The sequence below is a fragment of the Hylobates moloch genome, unplaced genomic scaffold, assembly GCF_009828535.3.
Source record: "Hylobates moloch isolate HMO894 unplaced genomic scaffold, HMol_V3 SCAFFOLD_12, whole genome shotgun sequence".
NCBI classification, from domain to species: Eukaryota; Metazoa; Chordata; class Mammalia; order Primates; family Hylobatidae; genus Hylobates; species Hylobates moloch.
In genome coordinates, this window is record NW_026652287.1 from 34,543,459 (window position 1) to 34,571,234 (window position 27,776).

Here is a 27,776-nt window from a genome sequence, read left to right on the forward strand (position 1 = left end):
GCAGCCCCTCCTCCCTCAGACCCAGGAGTCCAGGCCCCAGCCCTTCCTCCATCAGACCCAGGAGTCCAGGCCCTCAGACCCAGGAGCCCCAGGCCCCAGCATCCTGATCTTACTCCGGCTCTGATCTCTCCTTTCCCAGAGCAGTTGCTTCAGGCGTTTTCTGCCCACCATGCCCCCACCCTTGCTGTGTCACCATCACTACTCAAGACCAGAGACACAGAGGGCAGGGGCACAGACCCCTTAAACCGGCATTGGATTCCAAAGAGGACAATTTTTAACATACTCAGTGTCTCTAAAAACCGAATAAATAATGGCAATAAAAATGGAATCATCCTAAATTGTATTCATTCATCCATTTATTTATTTTTTATTTTTTGAGACAAGGTCTTGCTCAGTCTCCGGGTGAAGTACTGTAACGCAATCATGGCTCACTGCAACCGCGACCTCCTGGGCTCCCGTGATCCTCTTACCTCAGCCTCCCGAGTAGCTGCGACCACAGGTGCCCATCACCATGCCCGGCTACTTTTTAAATTGTTTGTAGAGATGAGGTTTCCCTGTGTTGATCAGGCTGGTCTCGAACACCTGGCCCCAAGCGAGCCGCCTCCGTCGGTTTCCCAAAGTGCCGGGATTGCAGGCGTGAGCTGCCGCGCCCAGCCTTATCCATCCAATTAATGACTTCAAGAAACACGTAGACAGTGGCCCCACCATGCCCAGCCGGGAGCTGTGTACTGATAAGTGGCTGCCTCCCTCTTTGCGTGTTTTTCCTCAGGAGTCTCCCCGTCCACCCCACGGTATCAGGTTTCTAGACGGAAACACCTCAGCCCTGTAGAGTGACCTTGAGCATGACTGCCTTCTACCAGCCTCCTCCCTGGAGCCCCTGTGGTCCAGGGCAGGGAACTAAGTGCCTTGTTTCCTGGAAAATTCTATGCAAATGAAGATGTCCTCTTTTTCCTAATCAGATCTCAGGTGAGGAGAGTTGAGTTAATCACAGGCTTCAGTTCCTGTCCAGGCAAAGCCTTTCTCTCATTTTATTAATTTATTTCCACTCTTCATCGCTGGCTCTGCTCCTCTCCCTCCCCACAGGCACCGACATAAATGGCTTTGAATGCCCTGCATCCTTGGAAAACAAGGCAGTGTCACAGTGTATTGTTTCTAATTTACATGAAACCGTCGTGTTAGGAATCTCATTCTCTTTCTTACTTTCACTCATCAACAGCTATTGAGCACCTACTACGCGCCAGGCATTGGTCTATTTATTAGGCACCTGCTATGCACCAGGCATTGTTCTGGGTGCTGGAGGAAGCACTGTGAGCAAGCCAGTCAGAATCCCTGCCCTCACAGAACTTATATTCTAGCAGGAAATGACAGACAAGAAGCCATAAACATAATTTTAAAATAAAGCAGAGTCCCTGTGAGTAACGAGGTCAATAAACTTGGGCTGGGCGGCAGGCCCAGTGTGTGCCAGGGCCAGTTCATACGTGCTCGCAAGAGTCTACCAGCAAATTTTCAGGAATTTCGAGAGCCGGTTGCTAAATGCAGCCATTGTTAAAAATTAAATTACATAAGCTTATAATTGCATAATTGATTAAAAAAATTGTCAGTAAATACTCAAAACTCAACTGTTGCTAATTATTTCAACTAATACCTATGCTTGGGAGTGAGGTATGTCTCTTGTACTACGTCTGTAATGATGAGTTTCTGCACACATCTTTCCAACTCCCCAACTCTGTCTGCACCAGTAGCTTGACAATAGCCAAAGAAGAAGTATTTACTGCACTGAAATTGAAAAACACTATAGATAGGGCTTTGCCAGACAGTCATTGCTAAACCTTTACCAGGCACCCTTGGATGGGTCTGCCTGGGAATGACCTAATGATCTTAGTGTCTGTCTTCTCAAAGTTCTGTGCTTGGATACTACAGAGTACAGATAAAATAGAATGTTGTACTCCCTTTATGTTCTGTGGGGACACCACAGTATCGGGGAACCCTAAGGTGTCAGGTCTGGGACATGCACGAAAGATTGCTGGGAAGTAGAGGCTCCCTCCTTTTCCTCATCTCCCACCCCATCCTCCAGCTTCTGGTAACCACCATTCTACTCTCTGCTTCTAAGAGTTTGAGTTTTTTAGATTTCACATATAAGTGAGATCATGCAGTATTTGTCGTTCTGTGTCTGACCTATTTCAACACAGTGTCCTCCTGGTCCATCCATGTTGTCACAAATGACAGGATTTCTTTCTTTTATAAGGCAGAATAATATTAAATTATACTGATACTAATATATTACATTTCCTTTATCCATTCATCCATCAACAGACACGTAGGTTGTTTTCATATCCTGATCATTATGAATAATGCCGCCATGAACACGGGTGTGCAGATATCACTTTGAGATACCAATTTCATTTCCTTGCACCAACTTACACTCCCACCAACAGGGTACAAGGATTCACTTTTTTCTCCCCACATCCTTGCCAACATTTGTTATTGTTTGCCTTTTCTATACTAGTCATTCCAAAATGTGTGAGGTGATGTCTTACTGTGATTTTAATTTGTGTTTCCCTGATGATTAGTGATAGTGAGCACCTTTTCATATACTTGTTGGTCCTTTGTATGTTTTCTTTGGAGAAATGTCTTTTCAGGTCCTTTGCCCTTTTTTATTTTTCAGAGACAGAGTCTCTCCCTGTTGCCCAGGCTGGAGTGCAGTGGTGTGATCTCAGCTCACTGCAACCTCCCCGTCCTGGGTTCAAGTGATTCTCCTGCCTCAGCCTCCCAAGCAGCTGGGATTACAGGCATCTGCCACCACGCCCAGCTAATTTTTGTATTTTTAGTACAGACAGGGTATCATCATGTTGGCCAGGCTGGTCTCAAACTCCTGACCTCAGCTGATGCACCCACCTCAGCCTCCCAAAGTGCTGGGATTTCAGGCATGAGCCATGGTGCCCGGCCCTTTGTCCATTTTTTTAATTGGGTTATTTGTTTTCTTGCTGTTGAGTTTTTGCATTGCTTATGTATCTTGGATATTGACCCTCTATCAGATACATCATTTGCAAATAGTTTCTCCCATTTGGTAGGCTGTCTTTTCACTCTGTTGATCATTATCTGTTGGTTGTTTCCTTTGGTCCACAGCAGCTTTTCCATTTGATGCAATCGCATTTGTTTATTTTTACTTTTGTTGTCTGTGCTTTGGGGGTTATATCTAAAATATCATTGCCCAGACAAATGTCAAGAAGTTTTTTCCCCATGTCTTCTTCTTGTCATTTTACAGTTTCAGGTCTTATGTTTAAATCCTTAACCCATTTTGAGTTGATTTTTGTGCATGGCGTGAGATAGGAGTCCAATTTCATTCTTCTCCTTGCAGGTATCCAGTTTTTCCAACAGCTTTTGTTAAAGAGAATATCCTTTTCCTTTGGGTTAAAAATCAGTTGGCAGTAAATGCATGGATTTATTTCTGAGCTCTCTATTCAATCCCATTGGTTATATGCCTGTTTTTGTGCCAGTACCATGCTGTTTTGTTTACTATAGCTTTGTATTATGTTTTGAAATCAGACAATATGATGTCTCTAGCTTTGTTCTTCTTGCCCAAGATTGCAGGGTCTTTCATGTTTCCATATTTATGACTTTTTTTCTACTTCTGTGAAAAAAAGCCATTGGAATTTTGATAGGGATTAAAATGAAAATGTAGATAGCTTTGGTTAGCATTGACATTTTAGAAATATTAATTCTTCCAATTCACAAATATGGGATATCTTTCAATTTCTTTATGTTATCTTCAATTTTTTTATCAACGTTTTATAGTTTTCAGTGTACAGATTATTTACTTCCTTGCTTAAGTTTATTTTTAAGCATTTTATTGTTTCTGATGCCATTGTAAATTGAGTTGCTTTCTCAATTTTTTTCTGATAATTCATTGTTAGGGTGTAGAAACACAACCAAATTTTGTATCTTACAACTTTACTGAATCATTTATTAGTTCTAACAGTTTTTTGGTGGACTCTTCAGGATTTTCTACATATAAGATTATGTCATCTGCAAACAGAGACAATTTTACTTCTTTCTTTCTGATCTGAATGCCTTTTACTCTTTTTCATGCCTACTTACTATGGCTAGGACTTCTAGTGCTAATGTTGAATAGAAATGGCTAGAGTGGGTATCCTTGTCTTGTTCCTGATCTTAGAGGAAAAGCTTTCAAGTTTTCACCATTGGGTATGATGTTAGCTGTGGACTTGTCATATATGGCCTCTATTATGTGAGGTACATTCTCTCTATACCTAATTTGTTGACTTTATCATGAAACGATGTTGTATTTTGCCAAATGATTTTTCTGTACCTATTAAGATGATCATATAATTTTTATCCTTCATTCTGTTGAGGTATATCATGCTTAGTGATTTGGGCATGTTGAACCATCCTTATATTCCAGGGATAAATCCCACTTGATCATGGTGTATGATGTTTTTAATATGCTACTGAATTTAGTTTGCTAGTGTTTTGCTGAGGATTTTTGCATCTATATTCATCAGAGATATTGGCCTATACTTTTCTTTTCTTATAGTGTCCTTGTCTCAGTTTGTGGAGGTTGCACCTTCTGTGTCAAGGTGATAAACACACACTGTAGATTTAATACTCAGCAGCCATACAAGCCCTATAGGAAAAAGGAGAGAAAAGAAGTTGTGTACTTGGGTAGATTTGGGCACCCAGTGACATGATATAACTCATGCTATAATTCTCACCCTGCATCCTTCTATAAAGCTAAATAAAAATAGTTTAGACTACTTTAATCTTATTTGCAACTCAAAGTTCCAGCTATGGTGGTTGAACATTATATTTTATTGATTTAATGACACATTCTTTTCATATTTTTCACATCTCTGAAATTAGGAAGCATCTACATCTTAATTCAGCATGATGTCTTTTTTTTTTTTTTTTTTTTTTTTTTTTTTTTTTTTTTTTTTTTTTTGAGACGGAGTCTCGCTCTGTCACCCAGGCTGGAGTGCAGTGGCGCAGTCTCGGCTCACTGCAAGCTCCGCCTCCCGGGTTCACACCATTCTCCTGCCTCAGCCTCTCCAAGTAGCTGGGACTACAGGCGCCCGCCACCACGCCCGGCTAATTTTTTTTTTTGTATTTTTAGTAGAGACGGGGTTTCACCGTGGTCTCGATCTCCTGACCTCGGGATCCGCCCGCCTCGGCCTCCCAAAGTGCTGGGATTACAAGCGTGAGCCACCGCGCCCGGCAATTCAGCATGATGTCTTACACCTCATAATTTAATTGACAACTTCTTTTTCTTTCTGAGTAGTCTACAAAATAAAGTGCAAATATAATCAACAGTATTTTACATTCAATTAAATAGTGTGTGAAGGAAGGTCAGTGTAGGTGAGGAGTCAGGTTGTATTATTAAATACGTCATCTGATTTCGTCAAATAATCTTGTAACAATCTACCTGCATCACTGTTTGCTCATCTAGTTCATTGCTTCTAACTGCCCCAGAGTCTTCTAGACATATGTTGTCCAATATGGTAGCCATTAGAAGTGGTGTGGCCTTTTAATTTTTGATTAAAATTAATTAAAATTAGATGCACCTTAAAATTCCATTCCTTAGTCATACTCACAACATTTCAATAACCGTATGTGGCTAGTGGCTGCCATATTGACAGCACAGATATATCATAGACAGAATTATTTCCATCATCACTGGAAGTCCCTTTGAACAGCACTACTCTGGTTTTTACCCTTGCTTCACACAGCATGGTGCAGAAAATAGCAGCTTCTGAATCACTTATTAGAACTGGAGTCATAGATCTCAACCAGACCAACTGAATCAGAATCTGCATTGTATATAACAAGATTGTGAGGGCACTCAGCTCATGTTAGGATTTGAGAAGCGCCACTGCATAGTATACATCCACCATGTTTAGTAACCCAGTCCTTCAGTAATGGACACCTAGGTTACCTTCACTTTGAGTGTGCCACTTATATATCTATACAAGATTCCTCTTGACCATTCACACAGGAGTGGGACCAAGGGGCCTAAAGGCCTATTCTTAATCAATTTCACCAAATACTGGCAAGTTTTTGTCTAACAAACAAGGGTTCGACCAGGTGTGGTGGCTCATGCCTGTAATCCCAGCATTTTGGGAGGCCAAGGCGGGCAGATCATGAGGTCAGGAGATTGAGACCATCCTGGCTAACACGGTGAAACCCCGTCTCTACTAAAAATACAAAAAATTAGCTGGGTGTGGTGGTGCGTGCCTGTAGTCCCAGCTACTCAGGAGGCTGAGGCAGGAGAATCGCTCGAACCCGGGAGGCTGAGGTTGCAGTGAGCCGAGATCGTGCCACTGCACTCCAGCCTGGGTGACAGAGAGAGACTCCATCTCAAAAAAAAAAAAAAAAAAAAAAATAGGTTTCTTCCCTCTCCACACCTTCAACAATATCCATATTTGTCACTGACAGTTCCTACGGAAGTGAATGAAGGGGGACAAACGCAGAAATAAAGACAAGAGATCTGTTTTGAAAGAATGTGTCAGGGGGCTCCTTGCTTCTGGTGAGCAAAGGCAGCCTTGAGCTTCTACAGCCCTTCATTTGTGTTAGGTAGAAAGAGCAGGGAGGGAGAAGTAACGGTTGATCAGCTGTTTGATTTATCACAGGTACATATAATTGCTTTCTTTGTACAACAGGCTTCAGATGTTCTTTCGGATAATCACAAGGAACACTGTGCTTGAGGCGTGACTGCCCTCAGCACCTTTTCTGGTGGCAGATGCAGTTGTCAGTTTTCCAACATCTTGCTTTCACCAGAACAGTTTTCTGTTTGCTCATATAGCCTCCAGTGGCAAACTGAGTTGGTCACGAACCCCATTTTCTCGGCCTGTAACACATATTTATTCATTCAGTAAATATTTAATGCCCATAGTTCATTTATTTATTCAGCAAATATTCATTAAATCTGATTGTGTACCAGGTATTGTTCTAGGAGCAAAATATTTGAACATTTCTTCCCTCAGGGAGTTCACATTCTAGAGGGGAGGCAGACAGAAACAAATGAATAAGGAAAACATTACATCTGACAGATGGGAGTAAATAGCATAGAGGAAAATAAAGCAGAGTAACAGGATAGAGAATGTCAGAGGAGAGGTGCAACTTTATGTCGGGTGGTTGTACAACCCAGTAGGCTTGGACTGTCCAAACTCTGCACACTACGGTGAAACTTTTGGCCCTTGCCTGGCTTCTGGGAGATAACCTCTATGCTCTTGGAATATCCTGCTAAGTAACAATGTCTTTTTTTCTCTGGAGCTTGAGCCATGCCAGATAATCTGTAACAATGTGACTTATGGTGGGGACCTGGGGACGTGTACCAATTTGACCTCTAGAGGATCTGGAGCTAAGGTCAGCCACACAAACAGGCAGTCATGTCGATATGACTAACCCCCAATATAAGCCCTGGACACCAAGGCTTGGGTGAGCTTCCCTGGCTGGTGATGCTCCAGCGTGTTGTCATACATTATTGCTGGGGGAATTATGTACTGTCCACAAACTCCACTGGGAGAAGACAGGTGGAGGTTCATGCCTGGTCTCTCCCAGACTCTGCCTGATGCACCTTTTTTCTTTGCTCATTTTAATCTGTGTCCTTTCACTGTAAGAAAACAAAACTATAACAACTTTTCTGAGTTTTATGAGTCCTTCTAGTGAATCACCGAACCTGTCCTGGAGACTCCCAAGTACAGTGGTCAAGAGGGCCTTCATGAAGAAGATGACAAGAATACAGGGGACCACGCAGACATCTGGGGGAAGAGGGTTTCAGGTACAAAAGCCCTGAGATGGAAGCATGCCCGGCATTAGAGGGACAAGAGAAGAGAAGATGGTAGATGACATCAGAAGAGGATCAGAGACAAGTTGGTCTTGGGCCTTATATGCCAACCATAAGGAAATGCCACTTTCACTTGGAGTGCAGTGGATGCTACTGCAGGGTTTTGAGAAAAGTGATCTGCTCTGACTTACATTCTAAAAGGTCACTCTGGTAGCTGCATTAAAACTAGAGTGTAGGAGGACAAGGGCAGAAGCAAAGAGACCAGATAGGAAACTTGCAGTAATCCAGGTGAGAGATGATGCCGGCTGAGTGGGACCAGGGTAGCAAAGATGGAAGGTGGTGAGAAACAGTCAGATTCTGGATCCACCCTGAAGGTAGAACTGATGGAATTTGGTAACAAAATGTATGTATGGTGTGAGAAAAGGGATTCGAGGGTGAGACTGAAGTATTGACCAGGTAATGAAAAGGATGGTGTGAACATCCACTGAGAAGCCCAAGACCCACAAGAGAAGTATGTTTGGAACATGGGAAGGGCAGAGAAAAGAAGTTCGTTTTGAACGTGGAGATGTTGAGTAGGCAGCTGGATGTTAAGTGGAGAGGTTGAGAGTCAGACCTGGCTGGAGACATAAATTTGGGAGTCATCAGCATGTAGATGGTATTTAAAGCCACGAGACCAGATGAGATCACTGAGGGAGTGAATATAGACAGAGGAGAGGAGAAGGCCAAGGACCGAAGCCTGAGGTGCTCCACCATGTAGAGACTGGGGAGACAGGAAGAAACCACCGCCAGACACGGATGAGAATCAACCAGTGAGTGATGAGGAAAACCAGGAGAGCATAGTGTCCCAGAAGCCAAGGAAAGAAACAGGGAGTAGTCCACTTGTTAAATGCTGCTGCTAAGTAAGATGAACCTGAAGAGACGGCCCTTGGATTCAGCACCATGGAGGTCACTGTTGCCCTAAACAGGGGCATGGTTGGTGCAGCAATGGGAGAGAAAGCCTTCATAGTGTGGGCTCCATAGGACGGGAGGACAGGAATTGCAGGCAGTGAGCTTAGCCAACTTTTTAGGGAAGGATTGCAGTTGTACAGAGCAGAAAATGGGCCAGGAGCTGAAGGAGAACATGAGAGTGGGGAGAAAGTTTTTGTTGGTTGGTTTTCAAATTTTAACGAGAAAAGGGAGAAACTGTAGTATATTTGCATGCTAATGGGGCTGCTCCTTGGAGAAGAAGGAAAACATGTTGCCGGAAAGAGAACAGAGAACTGCTGGCTGGAGCAATGCCCTCCAGAAGGCAAGAGGGGACAGGATACCAGCACCAGTGGAGGCGTCTATCTTAGTTGCAGGTGCAGACTGTTCATCTAGAGAAATGGGAGAGGAGACAGAGGATGTGGGCACGCAGGTAGGTGGCAAGACCGACCTTTCTAATTTTTGCTATCCTGATGGATGAAAGTGATGTGTTATTGCTGCCTGGGATGCATGATGACTGGAGCCACATCCTGAATAACACAGATCCAGCTCTAAAGAAGAATCCATGTTTCTCAACTTTCTGTGCCTCTTTCTCACCAAGAGTCTGCTTTTCACTGGGCATCTCTCTCTTTCTACCTCTGTGCCTCTGTCCTTCTCTGAATTTTCTTTCTGTCCTCTCCCACCTGCTCCATCTTTCTGTCTCTGTGTATTTAGCCCTTTGTGTCTCTCAGTCTTTCCCTCCCTTCATGTTTGCATTGGGGCCCCTCCTCTGGGCCTGGGTGTGGGGCCTACTTTCTCATCCCAGCTAGCACTTCCAACCAGAAGTTCCAGTTCCTGCTTGACAAAGAATCCTATTTTGAAGCCAAGCTAGGGAGGGGCCTCCCGGAACCGTCGGATGCCTCCATCTTAAGCTTTACTTATTTCACAGGAGCATTGTGGCCCTTGGTCCATGCCACACTCTCTTCGAAGCATTTTTGGGTATTAATCCATTTAACCCTTCTCCATAAGGCAAGTGCTATTGATTGTGCCATTTTACAAATGGGGATGCTGAGGCACAGAGCGGTCACATCACCTGAACTCAGGCAGTCTAGCTCGAGAGTCTGAGGTCAGAACCACTAGGAACACCATCTCTTTTTCAGGTCCTTTCTTCTTCTTTCTCCAGCCCGATTCTCTGTGGTGGAGGAAAGACTTGCACCTGTGACAGAAGTGCACTTGGATTTGGTCCAGTTTGTGTGTGACTTTCAGCCATGGGCTTGTTCATCAAGTGAGGGGGTGGAAGGTGCCCAGCCCTCAGTGGGTCCATGACCTCACTTCAACCAGAGCTACCCAACCCGCGTTCGGCCAATCATAACCCCTAACATCAATTTGACCTGGCACTCACCCCTCAGCAAATAACAAGGCCAACCACCCTCACTCCAGGCTCCAGCCTTTCCCAAGTGAGAAAGGCTTCTCTGGAAGCATGGACCCAGGTCACAAGAGGGCACAAGTATCCTGATTTCCCACACAAGCTGGTTGCCTCACTTAACCTGGCATCCTACCTCCAGCCACACCACCTGAACACAATTCCACTCAAAAAGTCAACTCAGACCCTGCCCTGTGAGGTGGGAGAAGTCCAGGGTGGAGAAAGACAGTGACCTTTCCTTCACCTTGAGAGGTGGGGTATGACCCAGCTCACCCCCACCAAAACCTACTGCATCATAGACACTCAACCTCATGGCTATTCCTCATCACCCATGTCAACCCACAACTCCAGCTCAACCACATCTCAACATTTCCCCATCCAAAACCTCAATCTTGGTTCCATCTACAACCCCAACCCAACAGTACCCCATCACCAACTTATCCCTAGATACCACCCATCTTACAATCTAATCCTATCCCAAAACCAGCTCAACTATCACCTCCAACTCTATACCCATCCTCATCCAATTTTCATTCACCTCCCCAAACTCATTGCATTCCTAATGCTGTCATGAGGCCCATCCTTAACCACAGACTCTACTGATTTCCTATATTAAGCCATATTTTTCTTCTTAGCAAAAGACTTTGAAATGGACCCAACATTGGACATTGAGGTGTCCCCAATGCAAAGTTAGATGGGTTATCTGATTTTATGAGGTCTCTGTACCCTTTACTGTCTTTGAGCTACTTTATGACTCTAAATTGTAGATATCTAAGAGCAATGCAAATAATTCTTGTCCATAACTGTTTACATGAATTTTGCCAGGTGGAAGTACAATAGATTTCCCTCCTCCTCCCAGTATGGGATAGCCAGTTTTGCATCTATTTGTAAATTCATTTCAGCATTCCTTGTTGTCTGTGTGCATATATCTCTTTGTAATATCTTACTGGCTTTGCCATTTATTAATGAGTCAAGATACAATCTTTGACATATGTTCATTTCATATATGTCAGAGAGTCAAGGTAAGACCATGTTTTAAAAGTTACCCTTTGACGCTAGATTTGATCTCCACATCCAAACCTGAACTTCATCAATAAGGACCGTACAAGTTTCCATGTGAGCCCTCGCCCCATCCATCTCTATTCTTTATCCTCATTGTGACACCTCCACTCTCTCATTCTTTCCAAACTTCATCTAGTCCACATCCCTGGCTTTCTTCCAAATTCTGACCCCGCCTCAGTCCTTAATCCCTAATCCTGTCCCCTCCACCCCCTAGGATTAACTCAGGGCTCCACCCAGTCATAGTTCCTGGAGACATCTACTCATTCCCAAAACACCACCCCTTCCTCCTTCCTCTCGCCCACCCCCAATCCACGTCTTCAAAGCTTTCCCACTCCTGCTTTTTCCTCTCCACCTAGGTCCCCGTGGACTCCCTCACCCCCTCTGGCCCTGCTCCTAAAAGGCCATTTCTGGAAAATGTTGCTTTCTCAGGTCCCATCTCTGCCCCCATCCAAGTCCAAGGGAGTTGATTTTCTATCCACTCAGCTAATGATTTCCTTCTTGTGTCTGGTGGTTGGCGGGAGCAGGGAGGCAGGATGATGGGATAATTGTGGGTGTCCTTGTGTCTTTCAAAAGAAAAAGGGTTGAGATGAGACTGGGAATTGGAACCTGGATGTGTTGAGAGCTAAACCTGAGATGAGGTTGGAGATGGGACTGGGGTTGAGGAACAGGCTGGAGTACTTGGTATGGTTAGGGATGGATAGGGAGGTGGGAATCGGATAGAACATGGCCATCTGGGGGCTGACGGCTTATTAAGAATTATGCATGGGGTTGGAGAAGAGGTTAGAAAACTGGGTGCAGCATGGGTTGAAGTTAGGGATGGGCATGGAACTCAGCAGGGCAGGGGGAAGGAAATGGGCTTTCCCCTTACCCTTTTTTGGGTCCTGATGCCTGAAAGTTCACAGTGGGTTCAACTCCAGCTTGGGCGGGGTCAGATCTAGGTCCCAGCACGTCCTGGAAGCTCCGCCCCAAGCAGAGGGCCAAGCCCAGGTGGGGGGTGCCTGGAGACATCTCGCTGAGCCACTGGGGGTGGAGGGGGGAGGCCAGGGACCAGGAAATGCTGAGTGAGCTGGGGGAGGGAGTTCAGGGGTTAAAAGCCATGGTTCGGGGCTGAAGTTCTAGGCAGCTGGCGGCTGACGCTCCTCGCGGGCCCCTCACTCAGGTAGGGTCTGCCTGGGGCGGGGGCGGGTATCGGAGGAGGGCAGGAAGGGGAGAGAAGAGGGGATAGGAAGGATGGGGGAAAGCAGAAGGGCAGCTGAGTCAGGGAGAGGGAGAGTGAAGCTTGAGTCTCAGATCTAGAGAGAAACCTGCAGAGACGGAGAGAGGCGAAGGGCGCGGACAGATAAGAACTTGGGCTAATACCAAGCGTGTGGACAGACCCAGAGGTGTAGAATGGAAGGCAGACTCTGGAGGAAAAGGGCGAGAGTGCACCGACCACCCAGCTCGCCAGACGGCAGGGGAGGAGGGACGGCTTCCTGGGGTGAGGGGCTGCACGCCGGAGCCCCAGGGGGTTGCACGCTGTTCCTCCCACCTCGCCACTGCACCCCCACCAAGGATGGAACTGGAGGTGGGGGGCAGATTCCAGGGTCAGGGCTGTCAAGAGTGAATGAGGGGAGGAGAGATTCAGGAGCAGAGAGGTTTCAGACGCGGAGGTTCCGGGCACGCCCTCAACACCCCCTTCACCTTCTCCTCAGGCCCCGCCCACCCTGCCCTCCCCTCCCGATCCCAGAGCCATGTGGCCCCTGGCCCTAGTGATCGCCTCCCTGACCTTGGCCTTGTCAGGAGGTAAGAATGCGCGGGGGTGGAGGCGCGGCCACTCGGGACAATGGTAGGAGCGGTCAGGCTGGAGGGGGAGGGGGCGTGGGAGCCGCGAGCTCCGCCCCCCGCCCACTCGGGGCCGGGTCCAGTGGGGACAGCCCAGAGCTCTTCCTGCTTGTCCCTAGGTGACCTGGTTTCCCGGCTGAGGTTGGCCCTGTGACCCCAGACCCCTCACCTCCCAAAATACCCTCGCAGCAGCCCCTCCCGCGTTCAAGGCTTCCTATCCTCTCTGGAAAGCTGAAAGACACGGGTTCGCGTCCTGACGCTGCCGCTTTGAGCCAGTAGCCTAGCAGCTGCTTTGTGCCTAAATTGTTTTCATCTGGAAAATGGGCTTAATCTATAAGTGCTTACCACAGAAGGTCACTGTGAATATTGAAACGAAGTAATGCGTCGAGCCTTCAATATGCAGCAGGTAGAAGGGACTTGAAAGATAGCCACTTAGCCATTATTACTTTATTAGTAGTATTCTCTCTCTCTCTTTTTTTTTTTTTTTTTGAGATGGAACCGTGCTCTGTCACCCAGGCTGGCATGATCTCGGCTTACTGAAACCTCTGCCTCCCGGGTTGAAGCGATTCTCCTGCCTCAGCCTCCCGAGTAGCTGGGACTACAGGCACCCGCCACCACGCCCAACTAATTTTTGTATTTTCAGCAGAGACGGGGTTTCGCCATGTTGGTTAGGCTGGTCTCGAACTTCTAACCTCAAGTGGCCCGTGTCGGCCTCCCAAAGTGCCGGGATTACAGGCATGAGCCACCAAGCCCAGCCTCTAGTATTCTGTCTTCATACTCAGTCCCCTCCAGAACCTTCTAGATTGTTATTTTAATCCTTGGGTTGACCCCAAACCTATGTGACCTCACCCCAAATTGGTAGTCCTTAAGATCCTTATGGATCGTTCTCATCTTTCACTGCCATTGTAGGCAGGTTCTCTGGAAACCCCATTCATGAATCATTTATTCATTCAACAAACAGCTATTAAACACCATCCACTGTGCTGGGTGCTGTACAAGCAGAGGCACAGTCCCTGCTCTCAGCACCTGGAGTCTAGCGGGGACAGACGCAGATGTTATTCAAACAATTATCCAAATAATTAGTTAATAATTATCTTGACATGAGGTGAAGACTTTAAGGAGCCAAGCCAGGGGCCTAGAGATGTAATGGCAGCTTTCCGACCAGAGGCCTTCCCAAAGGGCTTGACCCTTGAGCCAAGACCTGAAAAAGGAGGGGTCTGTGGGTGCCTGGCACCTGGCACCATCCTTGGCCTGAAGGTGGGGTGGCTTTTCTCCTCTGGCGACACTCCCTGGATTCATGCCCGTGCCACTCCTGAGTGCCACACCCTAGGCTAGGAGATCCACATGCTACACCTTGCGGAGTCCTCAACAACCTGTCGAGGTAGGTGCATTGTAATTACTCCAATTTCATGGCAGAGAAACGTAGGACTCAAAGACAGAAGCCTCCTGCTCCAATGACACCGGCGATGCCTGTGTCAGAATCCTAATCAAGGTCGTCCGCCGTGTCCTCCATATCCTGGACTTGAGGCTCTGAAAACCATTTTTATACCTTTTGACCTAATCATTTGCTTAAAGTTAGCTTTTTTCTTTTTTTTTTTTTCACTCAAACAAAAGCATGTTCAAGTTTATATTACTGTCCTGAACAGAGAACAGAATTCTTTGTCATAAATAGAAGGTAAGGAAGGAAATAAATCCTGCACAACGAAAAGAAAATAAGATGTTTATTGGGTTGGACCACCTGAAATTGCTGATACTTGACCCTTTTTGACCTTCCTAAAACAACTTTTGCAGATGGTTCAACATAATAAATGTTAGGTGGCCTGATGAGGCTTCTGCGTCCTCCTGGCTTTAAAAAATGAGCTCAGTGAGGATTAGGGAGGTGTTAAAACCATATTAGCACCATCCTGAGACTTTATCCTTGACAAAATCAGGATTAAAAGAGAACTGGATGCTGGCTCAGCGTCTGAGTGTGCGATTTAATGTTACTTATATCTCATCTCTCTACCACCTAAAATGATCCTGTGCTCACCGATAACTTCTGTCCCTAACTGCAAACCACTGGGCTAATCCCACTGCTTGCCCTGTAGTTGGGGAAACTAGCCAGGGAGGTAGAGGGACCTGCTGTTTTAGCTAATAATTAAGAATAACATTTCCCACTGCCTGAGTGCTCTCTGTGCCACCTGCTGTGCTGTATGGTTTGAAATGCAGGATCATCTTGAATTCTTCAACTACGCAGTGAGAGATGAACTATTACTTTTTCTACTTGACAGCTGGGGAAACTGAGTGATTTGCATAAGGTCACACAGTCACAAAATGGCATGCATGTGCAGGATTGGATTCTCCCTGTTATGGACCCCTGCTGTGCTTTCAATGCCAGACACGGTGCCTGGCACACACAGCATTTATTTACTGAGCCCCCATTGTGTGCCAGGCACTGTGTTAGGTCCTGGGAATATGGTACTGAATAAAGCAGTTAAGGTGCCTGTTGTCAATGGAGCTTACAGTCAAAGTGGAGAGATTTTTAAAAATGAATATATACAAATGTGAAGAGAAATGAATAGCAATCATTGTTCTGATGAAAACCAACCAGAAGAATGTAATGGGGGATGAGTCGGGACCAGGAGAGTCAACATTAGACCAGGTGGTCAGGGAAGGCCTCTCTGAAGAGGAGACATTTGAGCTGACCTCTCAGAATTAAGAAGGACCCAGACATACAACCTCTAAATTCTGAGAGTCATCCAGTAGAATATTCCATATATGTATATATGAAATATCCTATATCTGTGCTTTCCAATTATCCACTAGCCACTTTAGGCTATTGAACATTTGAAATATGGCTGGTGTGACTTAAGAACTGAATTTTTAATTTAGTTTTACTTCATTTTAATTAGTTTACATTTAAATAGCCACATGTAGCTAGTGGCTACCATATTAAACAACACAGGTCTGGAGAAAGGACTGTGCGGAGAGAGGAAATAGCAAGTATAAAATGTCTAGTATGGGGGCATCCAAGATGATTTAAATTCTTTTTTCTTTAAATGCCTGGTGTGTTTGAAGACCAGGTCCATGAGGCTGGACTAGAGGAAGTCAGAAGAAAGAGGCTGGAGTTGGGGTCAAAGAGGCTGGCAAGGGCCAGACAGCACAGAGTCCTGCACACCTTGGGAAGGCTTTTTGGATTTTATTTTAAAGGAAGTTGAGCCGGGAACAACATCTGACTTTCTTTGTTTGAAGAGTCCTCAGCCTACTTTGAGAAGACTGGATCAGAGGGATGTAAAAGTGGAAGGATGTAGGTTAATGTTGTAGTCATTTGGGCTAGAGAAGATGGGGCATGGACCAAGATGGTGGCAGAAGTGTGGAGATAAGTGGATATTTGGGAGATAAAACCAATAGGAACTGGTTGTGAGTGATGAAGGAAAGAGGAGAAGCAAAGATGACTCCCAGGTTTGGGGCTGAGCACTGAGGTGGGAAATACTGGAGCGAACAGTTTTGATTGAGAAGAATCAAGTTGGGAATACAAAGCTTAAGATGCCTGTAAGGCATCCAAATCAACAGTGTTTGAGTTTTGAACTTAAAGAAGAGTTCAGGGCTGGAGACGATTAGCCTATAGCTGGTATTTAAAGCCATGGAGGCAACCAGTATATATGTAGTGAAAGGATAGAGAGATGGGTGGAAAGATGATTGGATGGATGCATGGATGGATATATGGATAGATGGATGGATGGATGGATGGTTGGATTGGATGGATGAATGGATGGATGGATGGATGGATGGACCAGTGGATGGAGGGACAGATGAGTGGATGGATGGATGAATGGATGGATGGATAAATGGATGAGTGGATGGATGGATGCACGGATGGATGGATGGATGAATGGATAAATGGATGAGTGGATGGATAATGAATGAGTGGATGGATGGATAAGTGGATGGATGGATGAATGGATAAATGGATGAGTGGATGGATAGATGGACGAGTGGATGGTTGGATTAGTGGATGGATGGATGGATGGGCAGATGAATTGGTGGATAAATGGATGAGTGGATGGATGGATGGATGGATGGATGGATGGATGGATAGATGGATGGATGGAAGGATGGATGGATGGTTAGATGACTACCTAAATGGATGAATGGATAGATGGATGAGTAGATGGATGGACAAATCAATAGGATGAATGGGGGATGGATGATTGGATAGATTGATGGATAGATATTGCCTAGGTGGATGTGTAGGTCAATCTCACTTCCACCTCCTGAAATCCATCTTCTGGTAGAATGATATAAAAAATGCACGTGGAGAGAAAGTCAGGCTCCTGCTTACCTATCAGCAACATCCTCATTTTGTGAACTCTTCTGTTAACCCCCAGTGGAGGATTTGGTACTTCTTGGGAAAAGAATGTCACCTCTTTGCCCTAACTCATCTCCACTTGGTCAAGAATAGCAACTGCCAGAGGTCAGCAAATTCATCTTCAGTTCCTGGTCACCCAGGGCAATAATCTGACCCTTTCCCCAAACCCAGGAACCACAACTCCAGGGCTCCTGTGCCCCCTGGATCCCAGTTTTCTAACAATCTCTCTTCTTTACCAGGTGTCTCCCAGGAGTCTTCCAAGGTTCTCAACACCAATGGGACCAGTGGGTTTCTCCCAGGTGGCTACACCTGCTTCCCCCACTCTCAGCCCTGGCAGGCTGCCCTACTAGTGCGAGGGCGGCTACTCTGTGGGGGAGTCCTGGTCCACCCGAAATGGGTCCTCACTGCCGCACACTGTCTAAAGGAGTATGTGGGGGCCAGGGGAGCATGGGGTAGGGATGAGAATGGGACTGGGATTGTGGATGGTGTACAGTTGGATTTGAGGATGGAGTTGGAGTTAGGGTTGGAGATGGACATGGGGGTGAGAATGAGGTTTGGGGTTGAGATATGGGGATTGGGTATGGGAATAGAATCAAAGTAGGGGATTTGGATGGGATTGAACTTGAGGATGGGGGAGATGTATTTGGAGATGAGGAAGATAGGATGGAGAAGAGGTTAGGTTGGGGATGGGAAGAGGTTGGGGCTGGGATGGGGATGGAAATGGGCCCATCTTCTTTCCTAACCACCCTCTTTCTGCACCCACAGGGGGCTCAAAGTTTACCTAGGCAAGCATGCTCTAGGGCGTGTGGAAGCTGGTGAGCAGGTGAGGGAAGTTGTCCACTCTATCCCCCACCCTGAATACCGGAGAAGCCCCACCCACCTGAACCACGACCATGACATCATGCTTCTGGAGCTGCAGTCCCCGGTCCAGCTCACGGGCTACATCCAAACTCTGCCCCTTTCCCACAACAACCGCCTAACCCCTGGCACCACCTGTCGGGTGTCTGGCTGGGGCACCACCACCAGCCCCCAGGGTATGCACCCACACAGGTGGCCTGAGGGCCCCATAGGAGTGACTGGGGAAACAGGGGCACAGATAGAAAGGAAGGTCTGAGGTAGATTCCTTTATATATAAAAATATAAGTAAGTAAATAAATATATATACATTTAAAGTTAGCTGTATCCTTTATATAAATATAAATGCATGAATATATAAAAATATGAGTATATAAATTCATGAATATATAGAAATATAAATAGATCTAATATATATTAATATATGATGTGTATTATGTATTATATAGTAATATATTTTATATTATACAAAAAGTGTACAAATTAAATGTATTTTATAAATTATAAAATTTATCAATTATGAATTTTAAATATGTATTTATGCATAATGTATATATTATAAATATATAATCTATATTTAAATTATATATTAGAAATGTATTTTATAAATGTATACATTTATATACTTATATACTGTAAATGAATTTTATCATTTATAATATATAAATCATATGTATAAAATTTTTATATTTCTATAATTTATAAAATGTTTAATATATTAAATATGCTTATTAATAAAATTTCTAATAATTCAATTTAATAATTATATATCATTACTTAGTAAGTATAATACATTATAGATGTGAATTTAAAGTTGATGTATATACCAACAAGAGCCCTTTGCATCTCCCTAGCAATCCCTGACTCTCTCCCAGCCTCATGTTTGTATCTTTCTCCTCAACATGCCTTGTTTCTCTTCCTACCATCCTATCCAACTCTCCCATAACTCTTCCCATCCCTGTTCCTGCTTTTCCCATCTTTAGTTCTCTATTTCTGACCATCTCCCTATTCCAACTCCCTCTCTTCAACTTTCTTTCCCCACCACTGGCTCCACCACTCTCCTTATCAACCTCCCATTCTCTTGTCCCTTCCCTCCTTGTCCTTCCCTCCACTTTTCTCCTCATCTCTCCCTTCGCCTCTCTCTCATGTCCCTCCATATTTCTGTCACTTCCGTTGCTTTACCCAGATAGGTGCTCATCTCTTCTCCCATCTTTCTCTTCCCATCTCAATTTTCTATCTATTCTTTACCCATTCAACTCGCCTATTTAACCTTCATCCCATATCCTATCCAGGTTGGATACCTTAGACCTTCTCTTTCTTCTCCCCAGTGAATTACCCCAAAACTCTACAATGTGCCAACATCCAACTTCGCTCAGATGAGGAGTGTCATCAAGTCTACCCAGGAAAGATCACTGACAACATGTTGTGTGCCGGCACGAAAGAGGGTGGCAAAGACTCCTGTGAGGTGAGGCCGGGAGGCTGGTGGGTGCCTTGGACAGGATAGAAAGCCAGAATGGAAGTGACAGATGCTGGGGAAAAAGCTTTGTTTCCAGCCTTAGGGGAACCAATCTTTATAAGGCACAATGTCCCCTCACACAGGAGGTCAAGACAAAAACGGGTACCCAGGGATGGCAGGAATAATTCATCATAAGCCCCAGCTTTGACTGAGTGGCTGCCCAGATCCCTGTGTTGAGATGCATAAATGTTGGTATTCTTTCACTTGTGAGTGATAGACAACCAACTCAAACTGGCTTAAACAAAATGCTGGCTTTTGTAACTGAAAATCCAGGTTGTCTGGCTTTAGGCACAGATGGATCCAGGTATGCAAATTGTGTGTTTGGAATTCTGTCTTTCTTTTAACTCTCAGCTCTTCTTTATTTCTGTTTTGGCTTCATTCTCGGTTAGATTCTTCCCATGACAAGATGGCCCCAGCGGCTTTGAGCTTACATCCTACCCTCTAGGCAACCCTATTAGAAAGAGAACCTCTCTTTTCCAATAGTTCACACAAAAGTCTTGAGCACGATTCTCACTAGGCTGACCTAAGTCATGTGTCTTGAGCCATCACTCCACCAGAGCTGTGGGATTCTCTGATGGGCCAAGCCTCAGTCACATAGTTAGCTGTGGGTGCTGGAGAGCGGCAGGGACAAACTGCATGGATTGGGAGTGGAGAAGGGCGGTTCCCCAAATGAAAAAATCAAGAGAGGCTGTTACCAAAATAAGGGGAAATGGCCAAGTACAGTAGTTCATGCCTGTAATCCCAGCACTTTGGGAGGCTGAGGTGAGAGGATTACTTGAACCCAGGGGTTTGAGACCAGCCTGGACAACATAGTGAGACTCTGTCTCTACCAAAAGAAAAAGAAAAGTTTTTAAATTAGCCAGGTGTGGTGGAGTACACCTGCAGTCCTAGTTACTCGGGAGGCTGAGGCAGAAGGACTACTTGAACCCAGGAGTTCAAAGCTGCAGTGAGATATGATCATGCCACTGCACTCCAGCCTGGGTGATAGAGCAAGCCCCTGTCTCAAAAACAAAAATAAATAAATAGAGGAAGACACTGTCTCTAATAAATAAATAAATAAAAGTTTAAAAATGAATGTTTAATTTTTTAAAAATAAGAGGAAATGGATACTACATGAGCAAAAAACTGCCTTCATCAATAAAGAAGTTGAGATTTGATTCAGTGAGAAAGAGTATGATACTATATTAATGATATGTGCCTTGATCGATTAGTGATATCTGCCTTGGGCCCAGGAAGAGAAATAGACTTACACGTGTATTGCATACCCTGCCCAGATATGGATGGGTTCACTCAATAGTGAGAGACACAAAGGAGCCTTAAAGTAGGAGCAGGATCAGCTGGTGTGAGGCAGGGGGTGCAAGGTGGGATTTAGTACCAGGGAAACAAAAATGGGTATGAAGTAAGTTGTTACCATTTTAATGAAACTGAGGAACAGAGAAAAACACAGGAAGTTCTCTGTGTCTCTCTTTCTCTGGGCCTATCTCTGTCTTTCTGTCCCTATTTCTGTCTCTGGCTGTCTGTCCCTCTGTGTTTGTCTTCTTGTCTGTTTCTCACTGTCTTCATTGCTTTCTCTCACACTGTGTGCATCTGACTCTGCCTCTCTGAGTCTCCTTCTCTGTGTGTGTCTCTCTCCATCTTTCACTCTCTCCCCACATCTCCCTGTCCCTGCCTTGTTTAGCCCCAGCAAGGACCCACCTCTCTCTCTCTCTTTCTTTCCCCAACTCAGGGTGACTCTGGGGGCCCCCTGGTCTGTAACAGAACACTGTATGGCATCGTCTCCTGGGGAGACTTCCCATGTGGGCAACCTGACCGGCCTGGTGTCTACACCCGTGTCTCAAGATACGTCCTGTGGATCCGTGAAACAATCCAAAAATATGAAACCCAGCAGCAAAAATGGTTGGAGGGCCCACAATAAAAGTTGAGAAATGTACCGGCTTCCATCCTGTCACCATGACTTCCTCACATTGTCTGCTGAGCCATTCTCTGCTCCTTATTCCCAGTGTTCCATTTGAACCAGTGATCCATGTCCTGAAAAATGCTCAACCCCAGCTGACATTCCATGTTTCAGAAGCATTCAGGCACTGCCAGGCTTGCAGCCTCCCAGATGTTGCGTCCCTGAAACGTCTAAACACCCTGAATGTCCCAACCCAGACAATGGCCCAGGTCTCTGAACTGCATCAGCGTGGCTTCTATGAGCCCAGATCACCACCTGAATGTTCTGTCTGTGGCACATTCTTAAATATTTCCATCAGCCCATCTCAACAATATATGTCCTATAAATGGACCATCCTTGACAACATCCTCTAACTCTTCAAGTATTTATTCAATGCCAGTATCCTAGACCTTCTATTTTTTGCACTCAAGAAGGTTCTAGACTCCCATGATAGTTCATCCTGAAAATATTCTCTTATGCCCACAATCTTCCGCCCTGACAACATTCTATGTACCTCTGTGACTCACCACAGCTAACACTGGATCCTCAGAATGGTTCATTCTCACACTGTTATGGGTGTCTCAGATGTCCCAACCCAACCTACATCCCACATTCTTCCAATACCCCACCTCTGCCAACATTCCCTGTCTGAATCAATGGCACCCTAGTCTCTAGAGTTAGGGGGTTCAGTATACCAAAGGGTCTCCTTGCCTGAACTATATTGTCTACCAAATATTCGGTCCTGTATCCCCTCCATGAACATCCTTGTTCAGTGTCCCTTGCTACGTCTTTGTCCATGACCCTAAAATGTAGTGCAAATCCTTGCTTTGGACAAGTTATAAAACTCACAGTCTCTGTGCTTTCTCATCTGTAAAATGGGTTCATAATTTTTTTAATTGTAGAATTGTTACAAGAATAAATTTCAAGCATTTATCACTATTATTATTTGCATGGTTCCCATAAAATATTACCTTAGAATGTTAATAACAGCCCTTCGAATTTGCGGAGTGTCCAAAAAAAGTGTTGCACTCATTTATTTTCCTCAGGAGACATTTATTCAGTGTTGACTATGTGCAAGCACTCTCCTGGGTGTTGTTAAATATAGTTTATTTATGCAACAAATATTTGCACTTATCATGAGCCAGGCACTGTTGCAGAGACAAGTGATAACCAATGAGTTAAACAGATAAAAACTTCTGCCCTTGTAGAACTTACATTCTTTTCAGGAAGTCTCCATAACAAAGAATAAAGAAATAGGCTGTCAGGTGGTGCTACAAGCCATGGCAAGAAATGAAACAAGGGCCATGTGTGGTGGCTCATGCCTGTAATGCCAACACTGGGAGGCCAAGGTGGGAGGATCCCTTGACACCAGGAGTTCAAGACCAGCCTGGACCACATAGCAAGATCCCATCTCTACAAAAAAGTTTAAAAAATTAGCTGGACATGGTGGCACGAGTCTATAGTCCCAGCTAATCAGAAGGCTGAGGTGGGATGATTGCATGAGCCCAGGAGTTTGAGGCTGCAGTGAGCTGTGATTGTGCCAGTTCACTCAAGCCTGGGTGACAGAGCAAGACCCTGTGAAGGAGAAGGGGAAGGGGAAGGGGAAGGGGAAGGGGAAGGAGAAGGGGAAGGGGAAGGAGAAGGGGAAGGGGAAGGGGAAGGAGAAGGGGAAGGGGAAGGAGAGGAAGAAGAAGAGGAAGAGGTAGAAGAAAGGATTAAGAATTGGGAATGTAGGGTTGTATATGTGGAAGGGGTGGCATTGCAATTTGAACAGCATGGTCAGGGAAGAGGACCTAACTGAGATGGTAACATTTAAAGAAAGATCGAAAGGATGAAGGGAAGGAGCAAAGCGCGTATCTGAGGAGCAGCTGCTGGAGCAGGGGATACAGTTAGTGCAAAGGCCCTGAGGCAGGAGCCTGTTTGGTGTGTCTGAAGATCAGTGAAAAGGTTGGTGTGGCTGGAGCTGAGTGAGCGAGGAGGAGAGGGTGGGAGGTGAGGGCAGAGAATGAACGGAGCAGACTGCATCGGGTCCTGTGGGGCACGATGAGGACTTTGTTTTCCTCTGAGGGAGCCAGGAGCTATGAGAGGGCTCTGAGCAGAGGAGGGACTTGAACTGATTTGAATGTGCACAGGATTCCTCTGGCTACTCCATGGGGAACAGACTCAGGGAGGCCAGAGAGGAAGGGACTGCATTCGCCCAGGCAAAAGGTGACGGTTCCTGGACCAAGGTGATGGCCGCAGAGGAGGCGAGAGGTCAGATTCTGGATCTGTTTGATGGGACTGTTGGACCATATATGCCAACATCAGATGGGGGAGTGTGAGAAAAACAGAAGAGTCAACGATGACTCCAGCAATTTGGCCTGAGCAACAGGAAGGATGGAGCTTTCATTTACAAAAAGGTGAGAAACTGAGAGGAACATGTTTTAGGGCAGAGATGAGGAACTTTTGTCTTGAACTGTTTATTAGACACTCAAGTGGAAATAAACTGTTCTCTGAGAATTTATAGAAAATAAACAACTATGGCCAGGCATGGAGGCTCACACCTGTAGTCCCAGCACTTTGGGAAGCTGAGGCGGGCGGATCACTTGGGGTCAGGAGTCAAGACCAGCCTGGCCAACATGGTGAAATCCCGTCTCTACTAAAAATACAAAAATTAGCTGGTGGTGGCAGGCGCCTGTAATCCCAGCTACTCAGAGGCTGAAGCAGGATAATCACTTGAACCCGGGAGGCGGAGGCTGCAGTGAGCCAAGATTGCACCACTGCATTCTAGCCTGGGCAACAAACTGAAACCCTCTCTCAAAAAGAAAGAAAAGAAACAACTACACAAACTAAATAACTGCAGATTGTGATGATTTCTGTGTGATGATAATAACAAATGCAATCATTTCCATGAAGGATATAAGCAAGGATTTGTGTCAGAGAATAAAAGAGGAGGCTGTTTTGAATAGGGTGATCAAGAAGGGCTTCTTGGAGGAGGTGGCATGTGGCCAAAGGGTTAAAGGGAGCCAGTTTAGCAAAGAATGGGGGAAATACCTCTGAAAAAGGAAGCCACTGGGCCAAAGTCCTTGAGTTTAGCCTATTCCAGGATCTGAGGGAAGGCCAGCATGACTGTACAGTAATGATGAAGGAGTGACTGGGTAGGGAATGAGACTGGAGGATTTGGCTGGAGCCAAATATCTTTTTAGCTGTAGTCAAGGAGGCGGTCTTTCTCCCATTGTAGTGGGGTAGCTCCTGGGAGTGTCAACAGGGGAGGAATCATATCTGAAATCGGATTATCACTCTGGTTGCAGGATTACTGGTGGAGACAAGGTGCCAGGAGGGAATATTGGAAGCCAGGAGATGAACCTGAAGCCTACTGCAGTAATCAGTGGGTAAGATCATGGCTCAGCCAACAGAGATGAAGATGGATTAGAATGAGAGTTTTGCAGTCACATTGAGGAAACTTAGCAATACAATCAATCCTATTATTCACAGTAGTTACGCTCTATAAAGTCACCTCTAACACTGAATTAGCAACTATTAAAGCATTGCTTCTAGGGGGAAATATAGGGTTAAGTTCCTTCGAGCCTCTGGTCACAATCTTTTTGTCACCTGATCAATATATAACCTTGTTTTAGGTGTGTTTCTCTTTAAAGACAACTTAATATATATGCATTGAACTCACAGCCGATGGCAATGTAACTCATGCCTGAATGAAGCTTCTCTAACATGTGTATTTTCTTTTTAAATTTTTCAAAATTTATTTTATTCATTTTATTTTTTTGAGACAGGATCTTGCTCTGTTGCCCAGGCTGGAGTACAGTGGTGCAATCGTAGCTCAGTGCAGCTCTGAGCTCCTGGACTCAAGTGATCCTCCCGCCTTAGCTCCTGAGTTGCTGGGACTACAGGCATGTACCACCATGCCCAGCTAATTTTTTTTTATTTTTGTAGAGATGGGGTCTCACTCTCTTGCCCAGACTGGTCTCAAACTCCTGGACTCAAGTGATCCTCCCACCTTGGCCTCCCAGTGTATTGGGATTACAGCCATGAGCCACTGCACCCAGCCTTGTGTGTTTTCCCATAAGGCACATCACAGCCTTCTTGCACTTAGGACGCTAGATGGCACTTTACCACTGTCCTGAGGGGGCATTTTAAACAGCGAAATCAACAAAAATGTGCAAAACGTGGCACTAACTAGACCACAAAAAGGACACCTGTTTACAGAATGAGAGCTGAAATAAGGGAGCACATCTCCTTAATCGACCTCAGCTGGGAGCGCGCACCTCGGGCAACTCAAATTGTTCACCACTCTGTGCATATTTGCAAGCAGCCGCAAAAGTCCCAAGAGTATTGGTTTGGGGGCTACCCACGGATTTTATCAAGCAGGTAAATTTGAAAATACAAATTTCATGAGTAATGAGGATCAACTGTGTCTGTGGGGGTGCGGGTGAGCGTTGAGGATGATTCCTGCGTGATTCCTGGTTATTTCAGGGGAGACTATAGTTTAGTGTTCAAAAACACAAAGGGTGGAGTCTGAAAGATCTGGTTTTGCCACTTTATCTTTTGGGAACCTCAGTTCTTTAATCTGGTAATAACAGGCCCTACTGCTCAGGGCTGTTGGGAGGACAGAGTGAAAGATTGGCATTTAAAGCCTCTGCACACAGCAACTTCTGAATCACCGATCCTTGTCAATGGAGAAGCAGCATGACATAGTAGCTGTGGAACACAGTTTCGGGGGCCAGGCTGCCTCGGTTTTAATACTAGCTCTGTTACTTGTTGAACTGTGCAGTCTTCAAGTTATTCACCTTCCATGTGCCTCATCTGTGTGCCTCAGTTTTCCCATTACTCGAGTACGTATAACAATGGTGCTTAACACCAAATGGCTTTAAGACCTAAAAGCAAAAGGTCAAACTACAAAGTTAATAGAAGATAATGGCAGAGGCCGGGCGCGGTGGCTCACGCCTGTAATCCCAGCACTTTGGGAGGCCGAGGTGGGCGGATCACGAGGTCAGGAGATTGAGACCATCCTGGCTAACACGGTGCAACCCCGTCTCTACTAAAAATACAAAAAATTAGCCGGGCGTGGTGGCGGGCACCTGTAGTCCCAGCTGCTTGGGAGGCTGAGGCAGGAGAATGGCACGAACCCGGGAGGCGGAGCTTGCAGTGAGCCGAGATCGCACCACTGCACTCCAGCCTGGGGGACAGAGTGAGACTCCGTTTCAAAAAATAAAAAATAATGGTAGATAACATTTTTGTGATTTGGGGATGAGGAAGGACTTTTCTTCCTCCTCGTCCTCTTCTTCTTTTTTTTTTTTTTTTTTTTTTTTGAGAAGACAGGGTCTCACTCTGTCACCCAGGCTGGAGTACAGTGATGCAATCACAGCTCACTGCAGCCTCAACTTCCTGGCTCAAGTGATCCTCCCATCTCTCAGCCTGCCAAGTAGCTGGGACTACAGGTGCATGCCACCACGCCCACCTATTTTTTGTATTTTTTGCAGAGACAGAGTTTCGCCATGTTGCCCAGTCTGGTCTCACATTCCTGGGCTCAAGCAATCTGCCCACCTCAGCCTCCCAAAGTGTGGAGATTGCAGGCGTGAGCCACTGTGCCTGGCCTGAGGAAGGATTTTTTAAAACTTCAGAAAGACAAATCTAAAGGCAAAATAATGTTTAATTTCATTATATCAAAGTTAAAGATTTCTGTTCGTCAAAAGACCCAATGGACAAGGTAAATCAACATGTAACAGCTTGAGAGGTGACATTTGCAGTCTGTACTATTGACTTAAGATTGACATATTGACCCAATATGCAAGGAAGTCTTGCAAAAAAAATGAGAATAATGAGCAAAGGATATGAACAGATTTATAAAGCAGGAAACCCAAAAAACTCATACAAAATATGCTCACACTCATTAGGTATCCAAGAAACACAAATACAAATAACATTTGCTTTACATTTGTTAGATGGATTTAAGAAAATTTCAAAGTTAAGTAACCCCAAGTATTAGCAGAGATGTGGAAACACAGGAACGCTTGTGCACAGCTGGTGTGAATGTACATTGGTGTGGTTATTTTGGAAACTAATTTGGTATTGCTTGGCTGA

The 27,776-nt window shown here is 45.3% G+C and overlaps 1 protein-coding gene and 1 long non-coding RNA gene across 4 annotated transcripts; one reads left to right on the forward strand and one right to left on the reverse strand.

Moving 5' to 3' along the window:
- Positions 1 to 6,605: 6,605 nt before the first annotated feature.
- On the reverse strand, positions 6,606 to 12,886 carry LOC131380881 (uncharacterized). The gene is made up of 3 exons (XR_009209150.1): positions 12,754 to 12,886; positions 12,094 to 12,291; positions 6,606 to 6,859 (listed from the first exon to the last, which is right to left on the reverse strand). It is a non-coding gene; the product is annotated as an uncharacterized LOC131380881 (long non-coding RNA).
- Positions 12,887 to 12,955: 69 nt separating this feature from the next.
- On the forward strand, positions 12,956 to 22,637 carry KLK13 (kallikrein related peptidase 13). Of its 3 annotated transcripts, none has more exons than XR_009209139.1 (6): positions 13,192 to 13,452; positions 14,152 to 14,427; positions 17,634 to 17,820; positions 18,160 to 18,509; positions 19,578 to 19,714; positions 21,492 to 22,637. XR_009209139.1 is itself a non-coding variant. In XM_032169053.2 (5 exons), the coding sequence occupies exons 1-5, from the start codon at positions 12,956 to 12,958 to the stop codon at positions 21,678 to 21,680; spliced, it is 834 nt and encodes a 277-aa protein (XP_032024944.1). In that variant the 3' UTR covers positions 21,681 to 22,637. The 3 variants fall into 3 exon arrangements, 1 of the variants encoding a protein (XP_032024944.1); XR_009209140.1 differs by having other exon boundaries at positions 14,158 to 14,427; positions 18,160 to 18,217; XM_032169053.2 differs by lacking the exons at positions 13,192 to 13,452; positions 14,152 to 14,427 and adding an exon at positions 12,956 to 13,007 and having other exon boundaries at positions 18,160 to 18,428.
- The last annotated feature ends 5,139 nt before the right edge of the window (positions 22,638 to 27,776 follow it).